This window comes from Coccinella septempunctata, chromosome 7 (genome assembly GCF_907165205.1).
Source record: "Coccinella septempunctata chromosome 7, icCocSept1.1, whole genome shotgun sequence".
NCBI classification, from domain to species: domain Eukaryota; kingdom Metazoa; phylum Arthropoda; class Insecta; order Coleoptera; family Coccinellidae; genus Coccinella; species Coccinella septempunctata.
In genome coordinates, this window is record NC_058195.1 from 8,084,443 (window position 1) to 8,108,323 (window position 23,881).

The 23,881-nt window shown below is 37.2% G+C and overlaps 3 protein-coding genes across 5 annotated transcripts in view; all 3 read right to left on the bottom strand.

The window, feature by feature from the left end:
* Window positions 1–10,045, bottom strand: part of LOC123317097 (chloride intracellular channel exc-4) — a 29,112-nt gene extending 19,067 nt beyond the window's left edge. The window contains exon 1 of the mRNA XM_044903469.1: window positions 9,879–10,045. Within this exon, the coding sequence (XP_044759404.1) occupies window positions 9,879–9,950 (72 nt within the window). The 5' untranslated portion in view covers window positions 9,951–10,045. The remainder of the gene's footprint in view (window positions 1–9,878) is intronic.
* A 2,888-nt stretch (window positions 10,046–12,933) lies between these two features.
* LOC123317150 (probable inactive peptidyl-prolyl cis-trans isomerase-like 6) lies at window positions 12,934–16,156 on the bottom strand. Its single transcript, XM_044903539.1, has 7 exons — window positions 15,830–16,156; window positions 15,532–15,726; window positions 14,694–14,756; window positions 14,463–14,554; window positions 14,205–14,405; window positions 13,220–13,569; window positions 12,934–13,164 (listed from the first exon to the last, which is right to left on the bottom strand). Exons 1-7 carry the CDS (start codon window positions 16,085–16,087, stop codon window positions 13,046–13,048), a joined length of 1,278 nt encoding a protein of 425 aa, XP_044759474.1. The 5' UTR covers window positions 16,088–16,156; the 3' UTR covers window positions 12,934–13,045.
* A 1,931-nt stretch (window positions 16,157–18,087) lies between these two features.
* The window catches only part of LOC123317220 (runt-related transcription factor 2-like), a 51,886-nt gene continuing 46,092 nt past the window's right edge, over window positions 18,088–23,881 (bottom strand). For all 3 annotated transcript variants that reach the window (XM_044903635.1, XM_044903633.1, XM_044903632.1), the window contains 2 exons: window positions 19,140–19,280; window positions 18,088–19,051 (listed from right to left, as the gene is read on the bottom strand). In XM_044903635.1, coding sequence (XP_044759570.1) covers window positions 18,567–19,051; window positions 19,140–19,280 — 626 coding nt within the window. In that variant the 3' untranslated portion in view covers window positions 18,088–18,566. The remainder of the gene's footprint in view (window positions 19,052–19,139; window positions 19,281–23,881) is intronic.

A 23,881-nucleotide genomic window follows, 5' to 3' on the forward strand; every position in this document is an offset into this window, starting at 1 on the left:
AAAAGAACTCCCCTTACCTGTTATGAAAACTACCCTTAGTCAATCCGAAGAATGAAAATAATATTCCTACAGACGCGATCGTTTTCCTTAGTGGGAGCGCCCACCAAAGTAGCGTAGGACTGACATGGCACATACATGACAAAGGCGATTCATAATGTTCAGATATCGCACATCTGAGTGAAGTTTCAGTTATTATTTTGCATCGCCTTTCTCATGTAGAGTCATTCGGGGCAACTGTGCGCACTTTTGCCTTTCAAGCCATACCCTGTTTCAAATGTTGAAGCTAGGAAAATTAAAACATATTCATAAGATACAGAATTTTCTAATCTATAAAAAAACATCAAAAAGCAAACAAACAAAAACGTTTTCTTTCCGCAAAAAAGAATTCAATAGAGAAAGTCGGAGTGCGTTCACATGCCCCGTATTGCGGGTAAGTGTGCGCACCCTCACGGGGTAAGTGAACGCAGTGCTTAGTGAACCACACAATCAAAACAAATTACAAAATAATGTCATCAAAATGTTACAATATTAGAGAAATGCTGTTTATTGTCAATACAGAAGCGCCTTTTTACAAGCAGTGCAGTATTGTTCGTGCCACAATTCTTGGTGAACACAACACTTGATACATTCCCCTGTTGGTGGCTCTTCATATTTTTCTGAACAAATAGGACAATATTGATCGAGTCTTAACCGAGAAAATCAACAATGTCATAATTTATTCCTCACTGAGCTAATGCCCATATAATGAATCTATGCGCACACTTAACCGCGCACACTTTCCCCAGTACGCCAAAATTTGAATTGACGTTCTTATAGAGTTGAGCAGCTAAGAGAACCTAAAATTTTTTATTATATATTTAGATTAATATGCCCATGATCGAATAAAATATTGTTTAACACTGAAGGACTCGGAACTTGGACCTGGCAGAATGTGCAGAGATGCTAAAAATTAACAAGAAAACTAGTGAATTTGATTGATTGCAAATAAAAAGTTAAAGAAACGTGGACGGCGCACTCCTATGAAAAACTAATATGGCGATTCTGCGCCCTTGCTTCACCCAAATGAATCCCTCTTTCATAAGCTGTATTCGGGTTCGGCTTTTGGACGGTCTGAGGATGGTTCTAGAACTGCGCAGAGGATTTTATACTAGGGCGCAACAGTTTTGCGCAGTCCTAGAACAATTCTCGGACCGTCCAAAAGCCGAACCCGAATACGACTATAAATTGCATAGTCGAGATATACCTACGCACTGCGCACACTTACCCACTGCACTGAGTTACCCCGAATGACTCTATGTGCCATGTCAGTGTTAGGCTTCTTTGGTGGGCGCTTTCCCTTACAGTATTTCGAATTTCTGCAAAATAATCGCTCGGCGAAATTGTCGCGTTAGCAACGTCCGCTCCGAAACGAAAACTTTCGGCGAGACAAAAACGTGGACATCCATTAAAGATGATTTGACAGATATTAAATTTCAAATGCGGCGCAAACTTGCCACTTTGCGACCGAATAAATACACCGAGAAAACCGCAGATAGGGACGCGACGCGACTGGTAAGCTTTAAAAGGCGATACGATGCGACAGGTCGTCCTAAGCGGTGGTATTTGATTTTGTACCAACTTATAAGGCGATCGGAGTGTTTTTACTTTCGATTCTCGCTTTTTTCGCCGTAGAAAACGGTCGTAATTCAGCGGGTAACCGCATTGACAACTTTCGTTTTTTTTTTCGTTTCGCTTTCATCGGCTGATTTACTAATCTCGATGCGCACTTGAAATTTGACTCATAAATGAACTAAACGACAATCTAGTAAGGTAAACTTGTTGGAATTTGTAAAGGTTATGGCCTCACATTATGCACCCAGCATTTTATTATATCAGGAGTATCCCTTGAATTGTTTCTGACTGCCTAAGTCTAAAGACATCATGGAGTTCCAAAACATTGTTATGCTTTTTTCTCACCCTTGGCTTCTTCCCAAAGGATCGTTACCTAACTAACCCTAATCGGCACATATGTATACCCCATTCACATTTAGAATTCAGGTCCGCTCATTGAAATTGTTATACCCGTGTATTCTGAAATCCACAATACGTCAGACGGTAGCGAACATATTCAATGTAAGAGAATTCATATAATGCTTCCTCTGAATCTCAACGACTTATATTTCAGCTGAATATTTCCACAATCAGAAAGATTGTGAATGAAGAGGATGACATTGAATTTATTGGGAACGGGCAACATAGCGTTGATTCAAAACCCAAAAATGTTTTGACAAGCGTCATAACCCCACATTTTCGTACTATACAGAGTGAAATGTGTCGAATTTCCATGGCCAACCGACTGCTAAAATAAAAGTGAATGGTGTATACATTGACGCATAACGCATCTGAAATTATTGCAGCTTGACCAGATAACCAACCTAAAATCTGCTGTCATACATCCTCGAAAACCGCTAGGCTGGTCTAAGGTCGTGTTTCAATAAATTCAACTCTCGATTTTTTCCATTCTTCGTCTATAATAAGCGGATCACGCCGAAGAACTGGTTACAATATGACCCACTGACATTAGTCACCTACCATCTATTCGACGAACAAAGATTGCGTCAAAATATTCGGGATCTAGAATAACGACCCATTGCTATTACGTCGTCCACGAATTCGTCACGGTTCCAAGCTTTAATTTGAATTTTTTTCAGGATTTCCGCAAACATAATAGCGGGCTCTTAGATGTTGACGTAAAAAGTAAAAGTGGTTGAATCATTGGACGGGCCTGAGGTAGGATTAGTATAGGTAGAGACCACAGTGTTATTCGATAGGAGTTTTGGGTATTTTATTTTTCCCAGTGATTTCCTGATCCTCATAGAAATTGATAGTTGCGCGTGCAACCAGTGGCGTAACGAGACGCTGGTTATGAAATTTTAATTGGGAAAAAGGTATCTTTATTATCCCAAATCGCTCTTCAGCTTAGAATGGGGAATTCTTCTTAATTTGGGTTATCACTGCATATGAAAGTTTAAACTGAATAATTCTGAGTTTCATTCATGAATTTTTCAAATTCACCACGGAAACTATTCAAAATCAATCTCCAAATATGGGGTTTTAAAATTTAAATCGCTTTGTTTCAAGTTTACGATTTGGCAACAGCGCCTACTAGAAAATTAAAAGAACAATTTCCGATCAGCTTGTTCATAAAATAACAGCTGTTGATTTACAACCATCATAAGGCGCGAACACATTGGCAAACCTCAACAGCAACCGGCATAAAAATCCCATAAAATTCTACGACCTTCCTCGTTCGTCGCAGACTTCAGACAGCCATCTTTGTCCATCTCATCAAGATAATGTATTTGATGTCCTTTAATATCAACGCATATTTCAGTCGACTTTGCCAGATTGTGCAATTGACACAAAACGCTTTAAATTTCAATTATTTTTCATTTTCAAGTACTTAAAATAATTTTTTGGGAAACGGTTGATATGTTATTTCAAAATGTGACGTTTCAAAGGTTTTTCATAAAAAATACATCATTTTTGTCAGGAGTATTTCTAAAATATTATTAAAGCCAGTCTCTCATTGGTTCAACTCATCGATCGCTTAGCAGAAGGTTATGCTGCTAGTCAAAAAATCAAAAAATCTCTCCATATCCAACGCTCGGTAGTTATTTTTTCAAACATAAAGGGTCACTCACCAGTTGATCAGTGTTTTCGAAACTAATACTTCTGAGGCTTTGGTTCTCTATAGTTATCTGAGTGATTCAATGCTAAAATGCAACAATTCAACGTCTTCTATGACGTTGGAGATGACAGCTATTGAGTGAAGACATTTATTTTTCTTCAACATATTTTCTGAGAGGCTTAAACGAGTATGGAAACAACTATTTGGAATACCGAACATAACAGCTAGACTGGGTAGTGAAATTGAAAGAAAACGAGCTTATTTTTAAACGTTACTCTACAGTGCCTTTTCAATTGAATGACTTCTCTTTCAATTAACCTGCCCAGTGTTCCGTTTTGATCACAATGGCATCATCACCGTTACAAAATTGACCGTTGATTTCTTTCAGTGGGTCTCAGACAGAAAAAGAAGAGTTTTATTTGGGGATTTAAATGCAAGAAGAGAATTCACATCTTCATCATTATAATATTGAAATCGTATGCCCATCTGCAACGAATTTGTTCTATTATAATAATAAAAATGAATCAAATCGACATACACAACGAAATACCATCGCAAACGGACAGATGTTACATCACTGAAACAACAAACAATTCTGATAGACGTAGATGGTGAAACGTTGATCGAAAATCGTAAATGTATATCATCATCTCCCAAAATAGCCACTCTTCGATCTTCACACGCAAAACATGTCCAATATTTCGCTGGCATTCTGCAGAAATTGCAAGAGCAATTCGAGAAATGATCTATGACTAACGCTCTGATATTTACGTTGATACTAAACTGCTCGACAATAGAAATGTTCGATTTAGTTCTCAATGATATAACTCAACATACCTATATGACACATTTCAAAAGTAAATTGGGTTTTTCTGAAGGGTAAACACATATGGATTCAATATCCTTAACATTAACATAAATATTGAAAAAAGCAGTGTTTATAGTGACCATATTTTCTATTAAACGTGATGTATGGACCATGTTTCACAACTAATTCGTAATTTTGGATAGAAAAGGAGAAAATTAATTCAATTCCTGATACAAAATTAAGTATCAGACTGGATTATCCAGAAAAATCAGCTAGTCTAGTGTCACATCGTTCAAAAGTGTAGCTCTCTCCTCTCTCGATCCCTCAACAAAACAAATCATTTGAATTCAACTCACAAAGCACCTAGAATACATCTTGTTTATGGTACCACCATTTTTTATTGAAGACTGGGTCAAGTGTATTTGCGTACTGTTGACCCCTATTGGAAAAGACAATTTATTCATGGTACAAGCATGGTTTAGAATACGCTAGGAGAGTACGATATGGAGATAAGCAAAATTTCCTTATGAGGACGAGAATAGAAAGGGGTATTCAAATTGAACAAGACTACATAAACGTTTATACTCGACCCAATCAGAAATCGACTGATTTTAAAGAATTGAACAGAATTTTACTATTTAAAACACTGCTCCAGATAGATCTAGGAATTTCCATGACTGTTTGCTGGGTGAAACATTCGAATTAAACCAAGTTTCGGTAATAACCGTCTGCTGTATGCACAATAGAGATTACATAAGAAACACAAAACGAGCGATGACGTAACTGATTATTATTTTTATCAACGGAGGAACTTCTCAAGTAATTTATGTAAGATTCTTTTCACAGCATCAATTGATCCGGGTTTAATTGTCCAGTACGGATAAAATACTCATTGTGTTGCTCGTGAGTAATTCTCTCGATAAATAAAAGGAGTTCTCTAGACCAGTCAGAATTTACTGGTACTGAGACAGTGCTATGGAAAATTACAGGGGAAATGATTGGGGAAATAGCCACCTAATTTGCTGAATAAAATAAGCAAAGTACCAGAAAATTCGACACAGTTTTCTACTTCTGTTTTCGTTATTTAATTATCTGAGAATTGTTGAGTTTATGAACAAATATTCATGGTTTTACTGAGGATGTGATTTAATATCCGAAAATATCAAATATTACTGAGTTATGGGGTGTATTAGGGATATCACACAGATATGGAGGTGCAGAAACTGATACTTGTGGAAGACCGTTATTCAAAGTTTGGAAATTACTACTGATATCATCAACAAAAACACGAGATCTTTTACCTGACAACATGGTTTCTAGTAAGCGAACCATCTTTCCACACTTCAGATGTGTATAAAGTTTGAAATTCAAACCATCCTAGACTACAGGCTATACAATTTACAATTCTGTTGAAGATGAGATCTGTTGAGGTGCAGCTCAATTCGAAACCTAAGAATTTAGCTTTGAAACATTGAAAATCCCTTGAAATTGATGATTTACAAACGAAGCTTTTACTGCTTTAACAAAAATAAAAATGAACACAACCATTTTCGGAATCAAGTGTGTGAAAAATTATCACAATGTTCCTGCAAGAATAACAAAGTAGTGCTCAGAGTGCTATCGCTTTGAGTAATAATTTTGAACATGGTGGAGAAGCGAAACCACTTCAGATTCAAGCCATTAATCAATTAGCATTAATGAATTTTTTTCCGATGCTTGGAGATAATGAATATTCAACTTAAATTTTCCGATAATTGAGTTTTAAACTGCGAGAAGGCAATAAGGTGCGTGAAATTGGTGAGTGGTCAAATTTTTCCTTCAATTCATTCAGTCAGCACCGAAATAATGTTTGTTACGAGAGAGAGAGTTTGAATATTTTATCGTTTCCTGAACACCAAATAATTTCCGCAGTTTTTCGTTATAAGAATAGAATTTTCTCATTGAAATTCCAACGAATTTAATTATTTATTTATACGCGAAAAAGCAGTCGAATTACTGAGGAGATTTCCGTTTTAAAATCTATAATATAAAACGCTGTTATGTTCTTCTGGTCTATCAACAACTGGTTTATCTGATCCTTTCATAGAATCAATATTGACGAAATCTTTTATCATGAATGTGTGAACTGAGTAATTCCTTTTTTGTATTTCAAACACAGCAAACATTGTTATCTCATGAGGAATTCACCTATATACTCTCCAATACCAACAATGATTAAACCACTATACGAATTCTATAGTGACAAAATCTATTCTTGAAAAACTGAGCGATGATGAATAATTCCACGATATCTAAGGAGCATCTATACGGGATATACACATAATCCACTTTGCGTGAAATGTGATAAAGATAAGAAGTCGAACAATCATTTTTACGAGTTGTTTTAACTTGAAATGACGAAACAATGGGTGTTCTTTCTAGAATCAATGAAAAAAGTAGCAGAATCGAAATATTAAACGATTTTATTCATGTTTCCCTATGTCGTTAACCCAAAAGGTGATAAAACTGCACATATGTCATTCTAATTGTTGACGATGAATAACCAGAATGACTGACCATTAATGTAAACAATTTAAGGAATCGTTAACATTAGGAATCCTCGGTGTATGCAAGAAACTCGAGCAATCGCTTGTATTCATTCCCATATTCCCAAGGAAACTTTAGGAGTACCACAAGGCGATGGTCTTGGTCCGTGCTGAATATGAATCGATAACATCGAATACCTTAAATTTTGAATAGTACCAATTGGAGAAATATTCAAAATTACGTCTGTAGGTTCAAAATGTTCCCATTATATCCACAAACAGAATGAGACCCAAACCATGATATTTTTTTGAGACTCTAGACTATACACTTTTTTTTAAATATGATCGTATTAAAATATTGAAACTTCCACTGTGAATTGAAGACAAATTAGCATTTTACTTGAAGACTATATGTCGAAGCAAGCGGTTCACTTGTAAGTACATACATATCTATTTACAAAAATTGAATTTTTCAGTTTCCTTGAGAAGTGAGAATCACGGAAAAAACAGATGGCACTGTGTAATTTGAACTAACGATCATTAAATCACGAAGTTCAATTCACTAGGCCATCAACTTCGAAAAACCAGTTTCTCAGCAGAACCGAATTGCATCCATTACTGTAAATTAATATTTTCTTCCTGTTATGTCGGAGCTTACTCAACGATTTTTTCGCCAGAACCTCAACAATGCAACGAAATATTAAGCTCTCGGGTTACATAATTCTCGAGATCATTCCACCCATTAAAAATTATATATCTTTCCTCGACAGCTGCTCTCTGCCAATAGCATCACTTTTGACTTTGATATGCGTGAAAATTTCGATATAATACTCGTGTATTAATGACTTTCTATCGAGAACAAATGTAACAACTGGAGTTCTTCAAGACAATGGCCCTTGAAATCTTAAGAAGCATCTGCAGGCTAATTTAGGATGCAAATATTCGTTTGGAAGATGCTTGGAAGACAGCTGGTTCATACGAGCAGCTGCATAGAATGTTGGCATCCCCACATTTACATTTTTAGGAACGTGTCCCTCTTCAAATTCAATTAGGGATGAACTGCAATTGGGAGATCTGTACTTTCGGTACAAAATCAGGAAATCCAAATCAAAAAACTTGATATTTTAACACGTGTGATACCTAACAAACTCTGCTATATATATTCTTGACAGAATTCTAGTCAAATCTCGCAGATTAGAAGAAAAGATCAGAACATAAGTACCTACCTAGTTTATTGATCGAAAGGAATGTTACTCACTTGAAATGTGAATAAAAGGAAGGACAACACTCAGATACAATGAACGAATGACAATATAAGTTCTTTACTCTATGAATCAATGGATTTATGAGTGACTATCCTCTTCATTTGAACACCCACTGCTGTTGTAGTAGAAGTTAGTCATTCGCTAGAATTCAGGTCTTCACCTTGCTTAACGACCTCAAGAGATTTCTCCTTTTTTTAAAAAGTATACTGTGATAATTCCAGAGAGGCTTGAAATTTTTCCATGATTGTCATTATGGAAACAAACTTCATATAAAGGTTGGGCCTGAACTTTTCTTGTACGACTCTTAAAAGGTTCAATATTGGCGATAAACCAAAAGAGTTCTAGTTTAGGTGGACATGAAAGATGTCTGAGAGAAAAAGTTTGAATGCCGAGAGTAAAAAACCTAAAAATTTATACATAGGGGTTGTTAACATCGTAGTATGTGTCAATTACGAAATTCTATGATGTTTAGTTCGAAAACATCTTGGAAATAGCACAGCCATCAACGATGTTCTCTCATTATGCAGAAAATGTTGGAATTACGGTTGGAAATGTGTTAAAATTTTCAATTATTTCAAACAAAAATTGAAAATACATGCAGAGTATACACTGTAATGGAATATTCAGAATACCGTTACGTATTCGTGCTAAAGAACCATTAAAATGTCCTATATCTAGTACGATTATAACGAAAATATTACTGATTTCATAAGCCCATCTTCATCACATTCTTTTTTTGAATATTTAAATGGTTTTTTTCTACCCTCAAAACGAGTTGATAAGAGCGAAACGCTGAGAGAACCGTTATTTCTGGCGGTACTTGATTTTTGTACCCAAATCAATCGAGTTATCTGCAGTAGTTTAAGAGGAAAATCAAGGACCAATTTTTTTGCTTGTTTTGGAATCTACATGGCCAAAAACGTGAAAAGTTAAGATTTCAGAGAAATACATAATTTTCTCTGTCTCATTTCTGGAAACAGTGAACAAAAATGATTCAAATAAGGAAATAGAGAAATTTTGAGTGCTCGCAAACTAAAGGATCGATCACGTTAAGGTCACATATGTTCAATTGGGGGAAATTGCTTTAAAATTTAATGCCCCATTAAATTTTTAATTCTCCATTATTCCCTTCAAATTTTATTGGGGCATTAAATCTTAATGTACCTTCTTCCAACAACCCATTTGAAGGTCCTCAGAAAATAAATTTGCGCTGACTCAGGGCACAGAACGGGCGTTATTTCTTGCGATTGCATTTCTCCAATTTGCAGCATCAAGTTCGAATTTGAAGACGTAAATAAATGAGTTAAAAATAGCGTTAGAAAGTGAACCTCCGCACGTACAATTTTAATTGAGATACAACGGTCATATGCTCTTAACACAATAACACTGGGTGCATAAATAAAAAACCGCCACTTTCAAGGACACTCATTCGGTTGCATCAAATTCTATGGCGATATTTCACTCATTGCGTTATTGTGGGGTCGTGAGTCAGGTAAATAAGACCCTGTTGTTGAAACTGGCTTCGGAAAACCACCTAGAATATTTTGCAATTCTCTGTGCTGCGGCGAACTGTCACGCCCACACGACTGTGTTACCCTTACGGAACTCACCCTGATTATCAGCTCAATTTCCGGAACATCCCCGTTTTCGTCGTGTCCATTTTCCACAATTTCATCCGACATGTTTTCCAATTAATGGGTTCACCTGATATGATACACTAGCAAACCGCACAACTACGATTCTTGCCACTTTGCTCGCAACTGGTTTCTGAATCCGTTCGCGGCGATACTGTTTGTCATATTGGTTGCGAAGTTTACTTTATTCGTGATATCTCTGTTTGAGTAAGAAAATTAAGTCGGGAAAACGCGGTAGAATTCTATAGCAGCTGGTTTAAACATATGTAGCGTCATCTGTGGTTTCCATCAAGAATACCTCTTGATCGATCGGTTCTGTTGTATTTTGGGTTGCCTTCCGTGTTATAGGTGTTGCATAAGCGAGTATTTAAAGCCAATGAGATGGGATTTGGAGTTATAGTCCATTCACTTTTATGAAATCTGTTAGTCAGTTTAAGCATATGTAGCGTCATCTGTGGTTTCCATCAAGAATTCCTCTCGATCGATCGAGTTCTGTTGTATTTTGGGTTGCCTTCCGTGTTATATGTGTTGCATAAGCGAGTATTTAAAGCCAATGAGATGTGATTTGGAGTTATAGCCCATTCACTTTTATGAAATCAGTCGGTTGGCGATGGAATAAGTGTCGATAATGCCAAAATTACGTTGAAGCAACCATTTACCAACTACTATTGTTTTACGATGTAGAACCGTCGATAATGCTAGCCAAAAAGTGAAGGAAAAGTAATGACTAAGTTCTTTATGTAGAACGGATATCATAGTGGTTATTTGTAACCCAAAATGATATGACAAAAGTGTTATAACTCATTTTTGTCCTGTATACTGCGGGATGTGTCGAATTTTCAAGGCCAACAGACTGCTTTTATAAACGGAATGGATACTCTTCGGATCTTCGGAACCAAAGATTATAGAGTAGAAAGATAGGAGACGCCCTCATATCTCTAGTACTAAAAGCCGACTACATTTTGGTCAGTGAAAACACGCTTGACAATGAGATGGCGCTGAAAACGAACTGTCAATACAGTTTTCTGTTTTTTAATTGAGGGTCGCGAAATTCGAAATTCGATTCCTTGTAATAAATTTCAATATCGACTTTGTTTCGATCAGAAATCAAACATCCTGAGCGACAAAACAAAAGTATAGTTTTGTTTTGTGATCAGGATGTTGGTTTTCATCTAAACATTGTTTGGAATCAATTGGTATCAATGAAAAACGCTGTTGAAAATGCTATATTTTAATTTGCAATTTATAAAAAATTTACAAAAATGTAAATTATGGACAATAACTTAAGCTTTGACTAGGACATAAAAGTATATGGTGATCTGCTATACGTCGATGGTGTTTTTTCTGTGCAATAGGTTGTTTCGAATTAATAAACTTAGTTGAATTTGTAAAATATACATATGTATATCAGAAACTAATATGAACCAATATTAAATATACCATCATAGCGTAAACATTCCAGTTACTTACATATATAGGTATCATTTATAGAATTTTCAGAACCACACTTAAAAAAAAACTTACAGAGATATACAAGACCTGTATATCAGTATAGTTTCTTGGTACTTTTTTTATGATTTCCTTATGATATGGTCTCTTTATGACACAATATACAAATTGATTAATGAATGAATAACTTTTCAAACAACAATTTGACAGTCACTCGCGGTTCCCAAATGGAAATCAATAAAACTTCTGCATTTCTGAATATATTGAGAAGTAGCAACTAAGAATCATTGAATGGACCTATAAAGGTCATAATTTCCCCTTAATAGGCCGTTCATGCAAGGGATGCTTTCTGCATACAACAATTTACATGGATGAACAGTTCTCAATTGACCTGCAGTAAAATGTTTACTGCACATGTAGTCAGTAGTGTTTGCTGAAGTCATTGTCTTAACGCCCTGAGAATTTTATCCACTTCGGAGCACTGAAAATTAGAATCAATGAATGACCGATTCACATTTTACGAGTTTTAATTATTACTCTTCCATTTTCCTTAGTTGAGTGAAAAACTTAATCTCGGAAAATCCATTTTTTTATTTGATCCAAAGTTCTTCACCATTAGAACAATATTTTAGTGTTTTCACCAAGAAATAAGACAAAAATATTCAATAATTAGCAACTAGAACGAGCTAGATAAACAAAAAAGCGGTACAAGAATCAGAACATTCAAAACCTATTTGACCAAAATTGACGTCTGAAATCTTAAAAAATTTCAAATATTTCTGCGAATGGCACTCAAATTAATATTTAAACCAGTCCTAGCGTCTCAAAAACACCCTTGACACATAGATGGCGCTCAAATCGCTTTAGTCGCTTCGTTTACCATCTTTCTATTCTATAATCTTTGCTTTGGAACAACTAAAGACTCCAAGAACTTCTGTTCACACAAAATTTAATCTGCAGCAATAAAGAAAACGATGGGTGCCAACGAAAAAAAGATACGAGAATGTTGAAACTTGGCCATCTTCTCCTTCTTGTTCCCGGGCAACTGAGCATCGGCCTTTAGAAGTAGATCAAAGATTATAGACTAACTCTATAATCTTTGGAAGTAGATCTTATACCAAAAAGAAGCTTGCCTCTTCGGATATGGTGTGTTGCATAAGCGAGAATTCAGTGCGAACGAAATGAGATTAGTTATTAGTAACACCAAATGGAAAACGTCCCACCGAAGAAAAGCAGGCGCTGAACATGGTTTCCGACTCATTTGACCTCGTCAGAGCAACACAGCTTCTTCTCCGAAGGACTCTTATTACATACGCTAGTGGGTAGGGTCTGCCAGTATGCAATAAGATAAGAGTCCATCAATTCCAGATATTTTTTCATCGGAGAAGGAGCTGGGTTGCTCTGAAGAGCTCAAATGATACCGAAACCATGGTCAGCATCTGATTTTCTTCGGTGGAACTTTCTCCGTTTAGTTGTCCCGACGATGACGAATTGGATAGCTCTATTCGGATAGTAACAACTCAACCACTCAAGGGTTACACAAAGTGAAACGTGTATGGCAAGCATGAACATGACACACGACTCATTTTATTATTATATTCACGAACTAACTACAAGACGACCAAATTTTCTCGAGACAACCTGAAAGAAGGCACAAAAAAGATGAAGAGCCTTCAGCCTTCCATATTTCCTATTCATTCTATGCTTTCCTTCGATGGACAAGCGTGAAGTTCCTTCAGACACTTCCCAACGTCATGACTGCATCCGCACTTCAAGCAATTCTCAACCTCGAACACACAACTCGACTTTTTCCCTATGGAACAAATCATCAGTTTTCAAGGGGTGAAAAAAATCAATGAGCAAAGTACCTGGAACATAATTGAAGGCTTCTTGAATATTCCTCGGCAACATCTCCATGGGAAAATAGGAGCGGAGGTCCGAATCCAAGAACTCCTTCTGTATCTCTCCGCTCTTCCGACGCACCTCGCACTTCTCCAAGCTCAAGTCAGTCTTGGCGTAGTAGTTTTTGTAGGCGGGGTTGGATAACCTCTCATCCAGGAACTCGTTCAGTTCTCGCTCCAATCTACCTTCACCCAATTTAGGCTGAGACAGGTTGAATTCTCCGGCCCTTACAATCTTCACTTCTTTTTGAGGGGCCTGGTACTTGGTAGGCACAGATTCAATCTGCGCCAGAACCCAGTCACCGTGTAAAAGCTGCCTAAGAAGTAAAAAGAGGAAGAAATTAGTACACAAGATGTCAAAAATGTCACCTAGCACCTTTTGAAATTGTACCCATAAGGTTAATAGGGCAATAACAACACAACAGAGCACACAAGCAGACTTTACACTGTTACACGAGCATCACACATTTACACGAGTATCACAGTTACACCAGCGTTCTTCATTTACACAACGGTCTCAAAGTTATGCAAAACAAATCTTCAATTTAACCCATACATTTAGCACTCGAGGGAGTAAGTCTGTGAAGGACAGTTTTACATATTATATTACACGGGCGTTACACTCTTGCACGAGCGTTACACACTTACACGAGTCACACAGTTGACCTTCGAAAAATCCCGAAAAAGATGGGTTCAGTTGAAAATTCGTCAAGACCGAACGGTTGCACAGAGCTTGATGAAATTTCGAGAATTATCACAAGAAGAGTTGTTCTTTTAGAATATGTATCACATTGAGCTCTACGATGCTCATTTACAGGTGGAGCATAACCATAAAAAAGAGCGACACACTGCGAACTTGCTTCTGTTCATCTTCACATGAATTTTTGAGATGGGGACAAGAGATTTCTGAACAAACTCAAAAACCTTACCTCCTGAATGATAGTAAACCTACCCAAAGGCAACATAGTGAGTATCCATCCAGACCGATTTCTGCAGAGTGATCAGGAACTGGGTGGTGTTTTGTTTGTGCCTTCCGGAATTACACATCGACAGTATGCCCCTGTTGTCGTGAGAAATGGCGAAATTTTCGCAAGGCATTTTCACCTCTTTCAGTTTGTAACCGCCGCACTGCACCCAACTGGATTCCACTATCCTTGAACCGAAAAAATGTGAATTTCAGATGGGTGAATAGTGGGAAAAGATGCCCTACCTATGGATTGGCGTGTTGGAGTACCCTCCCTTCAGTTTCCTACATCTCTTCAGGAAAACTCGGCAGGTCTTGGGAACCATGTCTTCGAATAGCTTGGGAGGAGATGAGCAATATTTCATTAAGTTGTATTGCAATAACTACATAATTACACGACAAAATTCATAGATATCACCAGTGTGAACTCAAAGTTCTCGAATAGATCAAGAAGACCTTGAATATGTCCCAACTTACCGTGAATATCATAGTTCCAACGATGATATCATTTATTGCTACCATCAAATAGATACACCTTCTCTGAAACGTTACTATAGTACATATTAAGGGTTGAGTTCATGGATAGAGAGGCAACAATTCACACTTTAGGGTTGGGTAATTTTCTGGAAAACTCTGACTTATGACATGAGATGTTTATTTTCCCTTGCTCACTTTATCAAATGGAGAAGAGTCAGAGAGATTTAGAAAGCCGGAGAACTAGCCAGAACAGATACTGTTACTTCCCTTGCTCTACCAGAACCTTAGGCTCTTGGCGAAATCAAGAGTTGTTGCTATAAAACAATATCATGTCTTAGAAAAAGAGCGAAGAACAAAATGAAGAATCTTCCGAGACTAGAATGAATCATAAAGTTCCTTGGAAAGTTCAACACTTCGAGATCTATGAAGTATCTGGATCTTAGCAAGAATATGCACTTTCTCACTGTATATCTTGCAGAGCATTAAGGTCTCAGGAAGCAACTAATGAGAATGGGTCTAGCAGAAGCTGACGAGTGGAAAGGAGCATAAAATTCCAGTAATCTGGTGACAAAATGCCTACTGGTAGTCAACGCACAGAGGCAAGAAACTTGCAAGAGCGAGGAGTAGGTATCTCTCTTGAAGCCATCCAGGATACTGGAGTTCCTCAGAACTCTGGAACAGGACGACGAGCTTCAGATGACATAGGAGCAAAGGCAGCCCTGATAATGCACACAATAGATCTTAAGGTCGTAGTGCAAAGCAACCACCTGTAGAATCTCCACAATCGGAGGTTTCCAGATTTCCATCCTTAATATCCAAGTTTAGAATAAATTCTTACTCCGTGAGCCATCATTTCGGTCAGGTAATTCTTCAATGCCACCCTTCCCATCTGGTAGAAGTTCTTCATGGGTAGAATATACCGTGAGGAAACGTATTTGGACAGAACTAAATCGTCACCCATAAACTCATCGTTACAATAAACTGCTACTCCAGTTTTCAAAGTCCATAAAGCACCACCTCTGGATCTTCGTTCCTGAATATTCAATTGATTTTTTTACTGATATGTCATATAAATTTCTGGAGAGCTGTAGCTTAGGTTCACCTATTGGAGGTTTTCTTCTTTTACCTCAACTTACTTTTCTCAGAAACTCATTCCAGTCCACGTTGAGCAGCGGTCTAACCACAGGTTTCGCATATCTCTCCGGATAGCAGCTGTGCAGGCTCTCCACAATGTACTTGCATTTTTGAAACTCGGCCATGACCATCAAACCGTACACGGTAAATTTGATTTCGCACGCGTACTCTTCGTCGGAGGAGTTTTCCAATTTTTCCAGACCACCCTCGTGCAAGAAACCGATCAGGGCGCTGTTGTGGACGGGTAGCAAACCCGCCATTTTACTGATTTTGAGGGGGAAACGATTTCCCACAAGATCGAAATAAAGTTGACATTATTGACAGATCGGAGGTTGTGGATCGTGAAGTGTATTCTTCTTCTTCGGTTTTCATCTGTGCATCTTGGATTTGCTGGACTCAACGACCAAGATTACAATACGAGATTGGCTACATAGCCTCATCTTCCCTATTCCAGATTTCCATCATCCTGGTTAAAGGGTTTGCTAGGTATGGCAATGTGATCATCAAGAATTAATCATCATCAACTTCAAAAAACCTTTTTTTTCTTATTGAAAATATTCAAGAATAACGGAAATAATATAATCTGACAGTTTCAGCAAGCCGAAACAATAAAAATTGGCCATTAAAGCCACAGAGAATCTCCTCTCCTGGGCTTCAAATTGTTTTCGCATTCATCATAAAAGTTGTAGAGTGTAACAATATCTAAAAATTTTGTCCGAAGCAATTTCTTCTACCTCTGAACGTTTTTGAGATATATGGCGATGAATGTACTTTAGACTGGGTTTCTATATTGATCTTGGCCTTTCGCATGTGTGGCTAAGCTCCTCGCCCTTATCGACCTCTAACTCGAAAACGGTTGAGGGTATGTAAAATAGCTTCAGGCAAAAGTTGTAAAGAATTTTATCATCTACAACTTTCCTAATGAATACAGAAACGATTGGAGGTACCTACAGGAAGGAAGATAATTAAAAAAAAGTTTGTTATCATCTTCAAACTTTTAGTTTGAGAAAATCCTCCTGATTGGTCTCAGATTAATAGGTCAACACGTCTACAACACCGAGATTAACTATCTGTATGAAAATCTGACACGTTATGTACAAGGAACTTCTTGTTTTTGCATTTTCGAAGGACCGCTGTGACCTTATGTCACGTCAGAACTGCGGACGCTTTCCCCACCGCTGAAAGTGCATACATCTAGAACCTTTTTTCCTTTCTACCATTTAATCTTCAAAATCCACTTGGTCTCCACGCTCTCCAACTATAAATAACTAGTGACATAATCGATGAAAGTTGAAAGGTTATCGAGTATCTCGTATGGAAGAACAAGCGGTTGGACCCTGAAATGACCCATGGGGTATCCCGTGAATAATTATGGACTAGCTTCCAATTATAACGATTTAATGGTTGAATAATCACCATCGATGAATCACCTAAGAAAGGGTAAAACCTAATTCCCCTTCACGAAAACAATGGATATCTATTCCTAGGCGACTCTGACCTATCAAGATCACGACAATTATCTTCAGAACAATCCGCCGATAGAGAATAACGAGAATCGTCAGTCCACGTACGAAATTATAATTTCATTATGTTTTGATTAGTCACCCGTGCGAAGGAATTGTGAATTCAAATTAGTTACTTTAAAGAATTAATAATGGAATTTATGACCGATAGCCTTAGGCTGAGGACTTTTCGGAGTCCGACTTTGAAGATAAGCATGAAAGAACGGAAATGCCGAGAGAAAGGTTAGGGTTACAGTTCACAGAAAATTGGAGGAGGTAGATCAGTATATCTATCGAGATACCTACCAGTTTGTGTTTCGGAGAATTGAATTTATAGTATCTAGCAGAAAGAAGAGATGATAATTCTTTATTCATAGGCAATAATGGCATAGAAAAGTCGATAGGCTGTGTTGTTCTACAATTCTAACCATTTTTTTCACTATATTTCTGGCGACTACTTTTGTAGCATATAAAAATTTGCCCATTATTCTATATGAAAATCCACTGCAATGTAGTTTAACAAAACACCTTATAGGCCGAATATTTCGGAAAAAATGTTGCAACAGCATGGCCGTCCTAGGTCATGTTCAAAGAAAAAATTTGTTAAGACATTTCTTCATTAATTCTGTGTCCTTTTTTCTTCGCAAACAACTGCTCTCATGACGCCTCGATCTGCCATGAAAAATAAGATAATGGGGGTAAGTTGGATCCTCCAAATTTTGCGGTTATAATGAAGGGAAAAAGAATAAACAACATACTCATATTGAAAACATTTATCTTTCATCAACTCGAATTTCCAAATGTAAACATTTCCAAATTTATTTGAAAATATGTAAAATCACAAGTGTTTGATATGTATTTCACCATACTCTTCTGATACATAACCAAAATACACAATACTTCACGAATTGACATGGTAGGAAGATATAAATAAAATAGAGACATATATAAAAGTGTAAATTCAACTGAAGTTAGAATATCTGGAGCACAAAACATTCTGCGCCCTCAGAATTCGTTAAAACCAGTTTGGAATGTTCGAAAATCAATCCAATAGTATCAAAAATAGCAAAGCAACAAAAATTGGCACGATTTATAAACCTGCTGGAAAAAAAAACGGAATCTCAGTCTTTCGAGCAATTTACACTTCATCTCGATGCAACATTTATAAAAATAAAGATATATACAATGCGAGTCCACGTTGCTCACAATATCAACGACCACTGCACTCTATTTTAGGTCAATAGGGCCTCCAAACGTTGGAGGGGTCTGGCTGATCTCTTTCACTGTCCTGCATACTGTCGCTGATTGTTGCCGCGGCAATTTCCGTGGCAACAACTGGAGGCAACTCTATTGCCCTTGGTGTGGGCCCACTCATTACCTCAGGATTGGTGAAAAATTTGTCGATATTCTCCGTGCTACCATGCAGATGCACGTGTATCTGGTTCTGGTTGACTGTTGAATAAAGGTGGGGGTAGATCGCTACAACTGGTGGTGGGGGATATTGTTGGTTTGCAGTAGGGGCGGTGTAGTTGTAGTTTTGAGGGTAGGTGGGGTTTGAGGGGCCCCAATTGTTGGGGCAATAAGAGTTGTCCGGATACCTTGGGTTTGCAGGCATTATCGGTTCAAGTTCTTGTTTTGGGTTGTTGTACATTGTCGATGGAGATATCAGAGGTGAAGTTAGGGAGGTGGTGATGTATTCGTTGTGAGGTACCTCGGGTAGAACTGCAAAAAAAGATATAATGGTCAAATAGATGGATGGTACTTAAGTTTATATGGCGATGGGAAGCTCTGATGTATGAAGCATACTAACCTGTTGGGAGATGTCCAGCAGATGCATGGATATCTTGATGTGAATCATAGTAAGGTCCCTGGGAGCTGTAGGAGGTGTACTGTGGATACTCTGGCCAAGTATTTGGTAAATTGGGAGGCGTCCCATTCGACATGGAATGGTCTGAAAGAGGAGAAATATCCGACAATTAGCCAGTCAAAATCACAGATTCATCGTCAGCAGAAACAGTGTCAGATCATTTCAATTATGATATTTACAACATTCATTCGTGCCACAAAATTGTTATCAATGGAAGGTTTCATTGATACGGTTTTTGTGGTGGATCAAGGCAACAATTACACAACTGTTACCACATAAGAATGGAAGCTGATACGGAGAGTAATTTTATGGAGTAAAGCCGCAAAAATCTACCAGTACACACCACATAAGTCGGTTTCCACTAATGAAAAGGGACCACCGAATTGAATAAACCTCAAATCAGGACGTACTTTGAAGTAGCTGGAGTGAACTTTTTAAGCTTTGATGGATTTTCTTATCGTTATTTTGAGAAAGAATGAATTCTACCGAATTGTCATGGAAAAACTTGTGGGAATTTCATGAATAGAAGAATTTGTCTGTCTGCTATGAAAAAGGTCGACATAACAAATCAACCGGTTATTTGAACGGTAGTTCAAAGTGGTAGTAACATATTCCACTTTTCATTCATTCATTGATTCATTGCTGTATCCTGTTACCGGGAATAGGTAAATCTACAAAAAGTTTAAAAAAAAAATAAAGGTGCGAATAGACTTATAATTTCTTAGGGGTAATTGCTACTGTGTGCCCTCCTATGACTGAAGAGACCCAACCGTGACCTACAGATCCTTCCACACTCCGGGCATGGATAGTCACCAACCAGATCTGGCCGCCACTGTATCCTTCTCAAGTCTCCATTATAACTGTGTACCAAAGACCTCCACTGTGACCTGTCCATCGCTAGTTGTTCTCAGTTATGATTGGCATTAACTGATTTTAGGGATTGATGTAGTATATCCTTAAACCGTTTATACTGACCTCCTGGTTTCCGGACTCCCTCTGTGAATTCGCCATACACAGCTATTTTGGGGAGTCTTGTGTCTCGCATCCTCAGAATGTGGCCGCTCTACCTGAGTCGGGCCCTCGTTACTTGAGTCTCAATTGTTATACAACTCGCGCGTTGCAAGACTTCTGCTTTCACTTTGTGAAACCATCTGATGTGCATTATCTGCCTCAGATGACGTTATTGCGTTTGTTCAAGCTGTTTAATATGTCGCCTGTAGGGCGTCCAGCATTCGCTTCCGTAAAGAAGCGTTGGGAGGACCACTGCTTTGTAAACAGCTGTCTTGGTCTTCAGATTGAGGTCGTGATTTTGAAACACTCTGTCCTTTAGTTTCCAAAATGCCCGTGATGCTGAATTGATACGGTTGTGTATTTCCGTGTCTAGGTTAGCCCTAGTATTTATGAAGCTTCCCAAGTATTTGAACTATTTCTGTAATCTATTTATACACTTTCGTCTTACTAATTGAAACAACTTAAATTAGAAAAATATTTGAGTCTCAATTATTTCATATATATCTAATATTAGAAATAGAATGAAAAGTATGCCTGGGACCTGGGAAGGCTTTGTTTAAAAAATTAATCAATTAATTTATTGTATATTTTCCTACTGAAAGGAAACGAACGAAATTCACTGGAGGAAGTGAGAAAAAACCTATTTTGGATCGCGCCTATCAATTTCCCAATCATTTTCCGCGACGAGACAAACGAATATCGACCTATCACATGTTTACGTGGAAAACGACGAAAAAATAAGCTACTAATCGCGCGATAAGTTAAAGCTTATTTTCGAATAGAAAAGACGATAAGAATTTACCATGTCAGCCTTTAAATTTCCATCGGATTATCACTCTTGTTGTCATAGGATATTTTGCAAGATACTTTTATCCAGGAGACCGGATATGAAAACTGATTATAAAAATGCCGGCACGTCCTGCAAAAGTTCTTCCATCTTGATATCGCGTCCGTTTCTGTTTCTCGGAAATTATTTAGAAATTTCTGGGAAGGTTGATGCAAGACAGTCTTCATTTGAGTCAAGTATAAGGATATCAATCTAAGAATGATACGAAATTAGTGCACCATGCAAACTTAACTTGGTGAATCATCTCTTTATGAGATTGTTTCATTATTGGAGCAGATATGGTGGCTAATTCACATCTTTTGAATGAAAATCGCTTTCTGCACATGACGCACTCGACAAACGTTCAGGATTTTTTCAGTTAAACGGTTGACAGACTGTCCAACTTTCGATTTTCACGCTCGATAATTTTTGTGTGACCGCTCCACAAACTTCACTCGGTTGCTACGCCAATTATTATGATCGATTTCCTATTTTCATTATTTTATTGTTCAATTTCGATTGCGCCTTCTCTCATTGCAAAACTGTCCGACTTTTTTGTGACAGTTGCGAGTATTTTAAAGCGAGATAAGTAGCGCAGATCTAAACGCGATTAGAGAGGTGTACAAATCTCCTTATTGAGATCTGGATGTTGGTCTGGAACGACAAAAGGAATCTTCAGTTTTCTGTTTTGACACGAACACAATATGATCATTTTCGTTTTGAGCAATTATTATTTTTTCTCGATAAGTTTTGTGCTTGTTTCCATTCATTATCGATAAACATAGTTATGCATATTACAAAACATGCTGTAGGTTAGAAAATTCCGTCTTTTTTGTTTTGTTGATCAGAATAGAAGTACCTAATTTCAAAACTTTGAATAACGGTCTTCCACAAGGATTAGTTGAAGCACGTCTTCTATTCAATTTATATCTTTGTGATATCCCTTCTATTCATTTTATGAGAAATTTGTATACGCTGATGATATTACCCTTGCATTCCATCATTCTTAATTTAGAAATGAAGAATAGTTTATCTACAGATTAAGCTGGATTCCTCGTTGAATTTCAAAGCCCATTTGAAGAATTTGCGTATGAAGTTGAAAACTATACTCCATTCACTTGACGCTTGTCAAATCATTTTTGGGTTTTAAATCAACGCTATGTTGCCCGTTCAACGTAAAAGGTTCTGTTATTACGTATTTATTCACTATGTCGAATCTCTTCGGAAAATATGTGACGAACATAATTCAAGTTTATACAAACTGATTGAAGGCATAACAAATCCAGTTTTTTGCATGGAAAATACAAGAGATCAGTATAATATCATAATATGCACTAGCTTGAGGAGAGTTAATCTTCGTTATCTTCTTTGGCTAAAGTTTGAATACGTTAAATCAGTTGTAGATTTCAGAAATATCAACCCGAAGATGAAATGCATATGATGCAGTGGTTGGGAATGGGTATTTCCCGAAGGAATTGACAGATAATTACAAGAATGTTAAATTCTTCAACAAAAATCATCTTGCATCTATATAAGTAAAAGGAATTGAAGGAAGTTTCAAGTCAAGATGAACTTCACCTTTGATCAAAAATTTCACATGAATAAACAATTAACAGGACAACTGGTTAGTTATCACTCGAATAGAGTTCCTGGTATTGGTGTATTCTGAATCTTATAAAAACAGGTCACGAAGGTTGCAATAAAATGCGTTTTCGATGGAATTCAGTTGAGAGCCCTAGTTGTGAATGCAGGGACCAGAAGAAACCATAAATCATCTAATAGTTAATCATTGCCCCATTTATTAATTTCAGGATGGTTTGAGGGCTACACATGCAGTTTTTCTTCAATTGGGTGGTGAATTTTAGGTCGATCTGACATATAAAATTCGATTTTATCTCACATTTCTCTACTTTTGTTTTTTTTCTATCTCAGATGAAAACTTTTGTTTGAAGTTAAGAATTGTTGTGCTCTTTATTAAAAGAATATAATAGGTATGAATAAATCTGAAAACACCTACATAGAAGGAAATACTTCTGTAATATAATCCAGATTATAACGTTACATTCGAATCGCAATCATTATGATATCCAACAAGAAAAACTTCATATCGGATTGATATTACTCGTAAACCGGCTGATCATGATTCCAAGAACCTCTTGAGAAACCATGAACACAAATCATTATCCAAATTAGTCGTAGACCTTCTTATTATAACTGTGCTAGTGAATAATCGGGAAAAGCAGGTATTTTCCATATTTCACCTCTTAGGGAAAAACACACAAGCCGATCCATCGGTTGAACCATAAAGAAATTATTAATATTCCGTGCGAGAATTGTACTCGAATATATTTCATTGTATGTTAATCGTCCAAGGAATATATAGAAAGTATGATCGTAATATTCGAGGAATGCAAAATAAAATTTTCATGACAGACAAAAGCCAATAAAAGCGATGCAAGGTGTTTTCACCTCGTCAATTTGTAACACCGATGACCTCCAACTTTGATCAAAACAAACTGTTCGATTGTTCTTCCATTCTGTGAGCGGATGCATGCAGTCTTGTCCCACATAAGCATGCAGGATCCATCTTAGACGTTTATTTTTGGGGCCGTTTTCCGAAAATTTTGACACATGAACTCTTCTTCAGAATAACTTGCGTTCAAAAAATTCGTAGTCAAGTTGGCTATGGAGATTTGAAGGTTGATAGGTATTAAGTAGACGTAATTCTTTGCTCGAGTCCCTTTGAATCCCCAGAATTTAAATACAGGGTGTATTTGAAGGTGAGGCTTTTTTTTAACAGAAGGTAGAACTGGTCAAAATGAAGCGTTTCACCAAAAATCGCCTATAC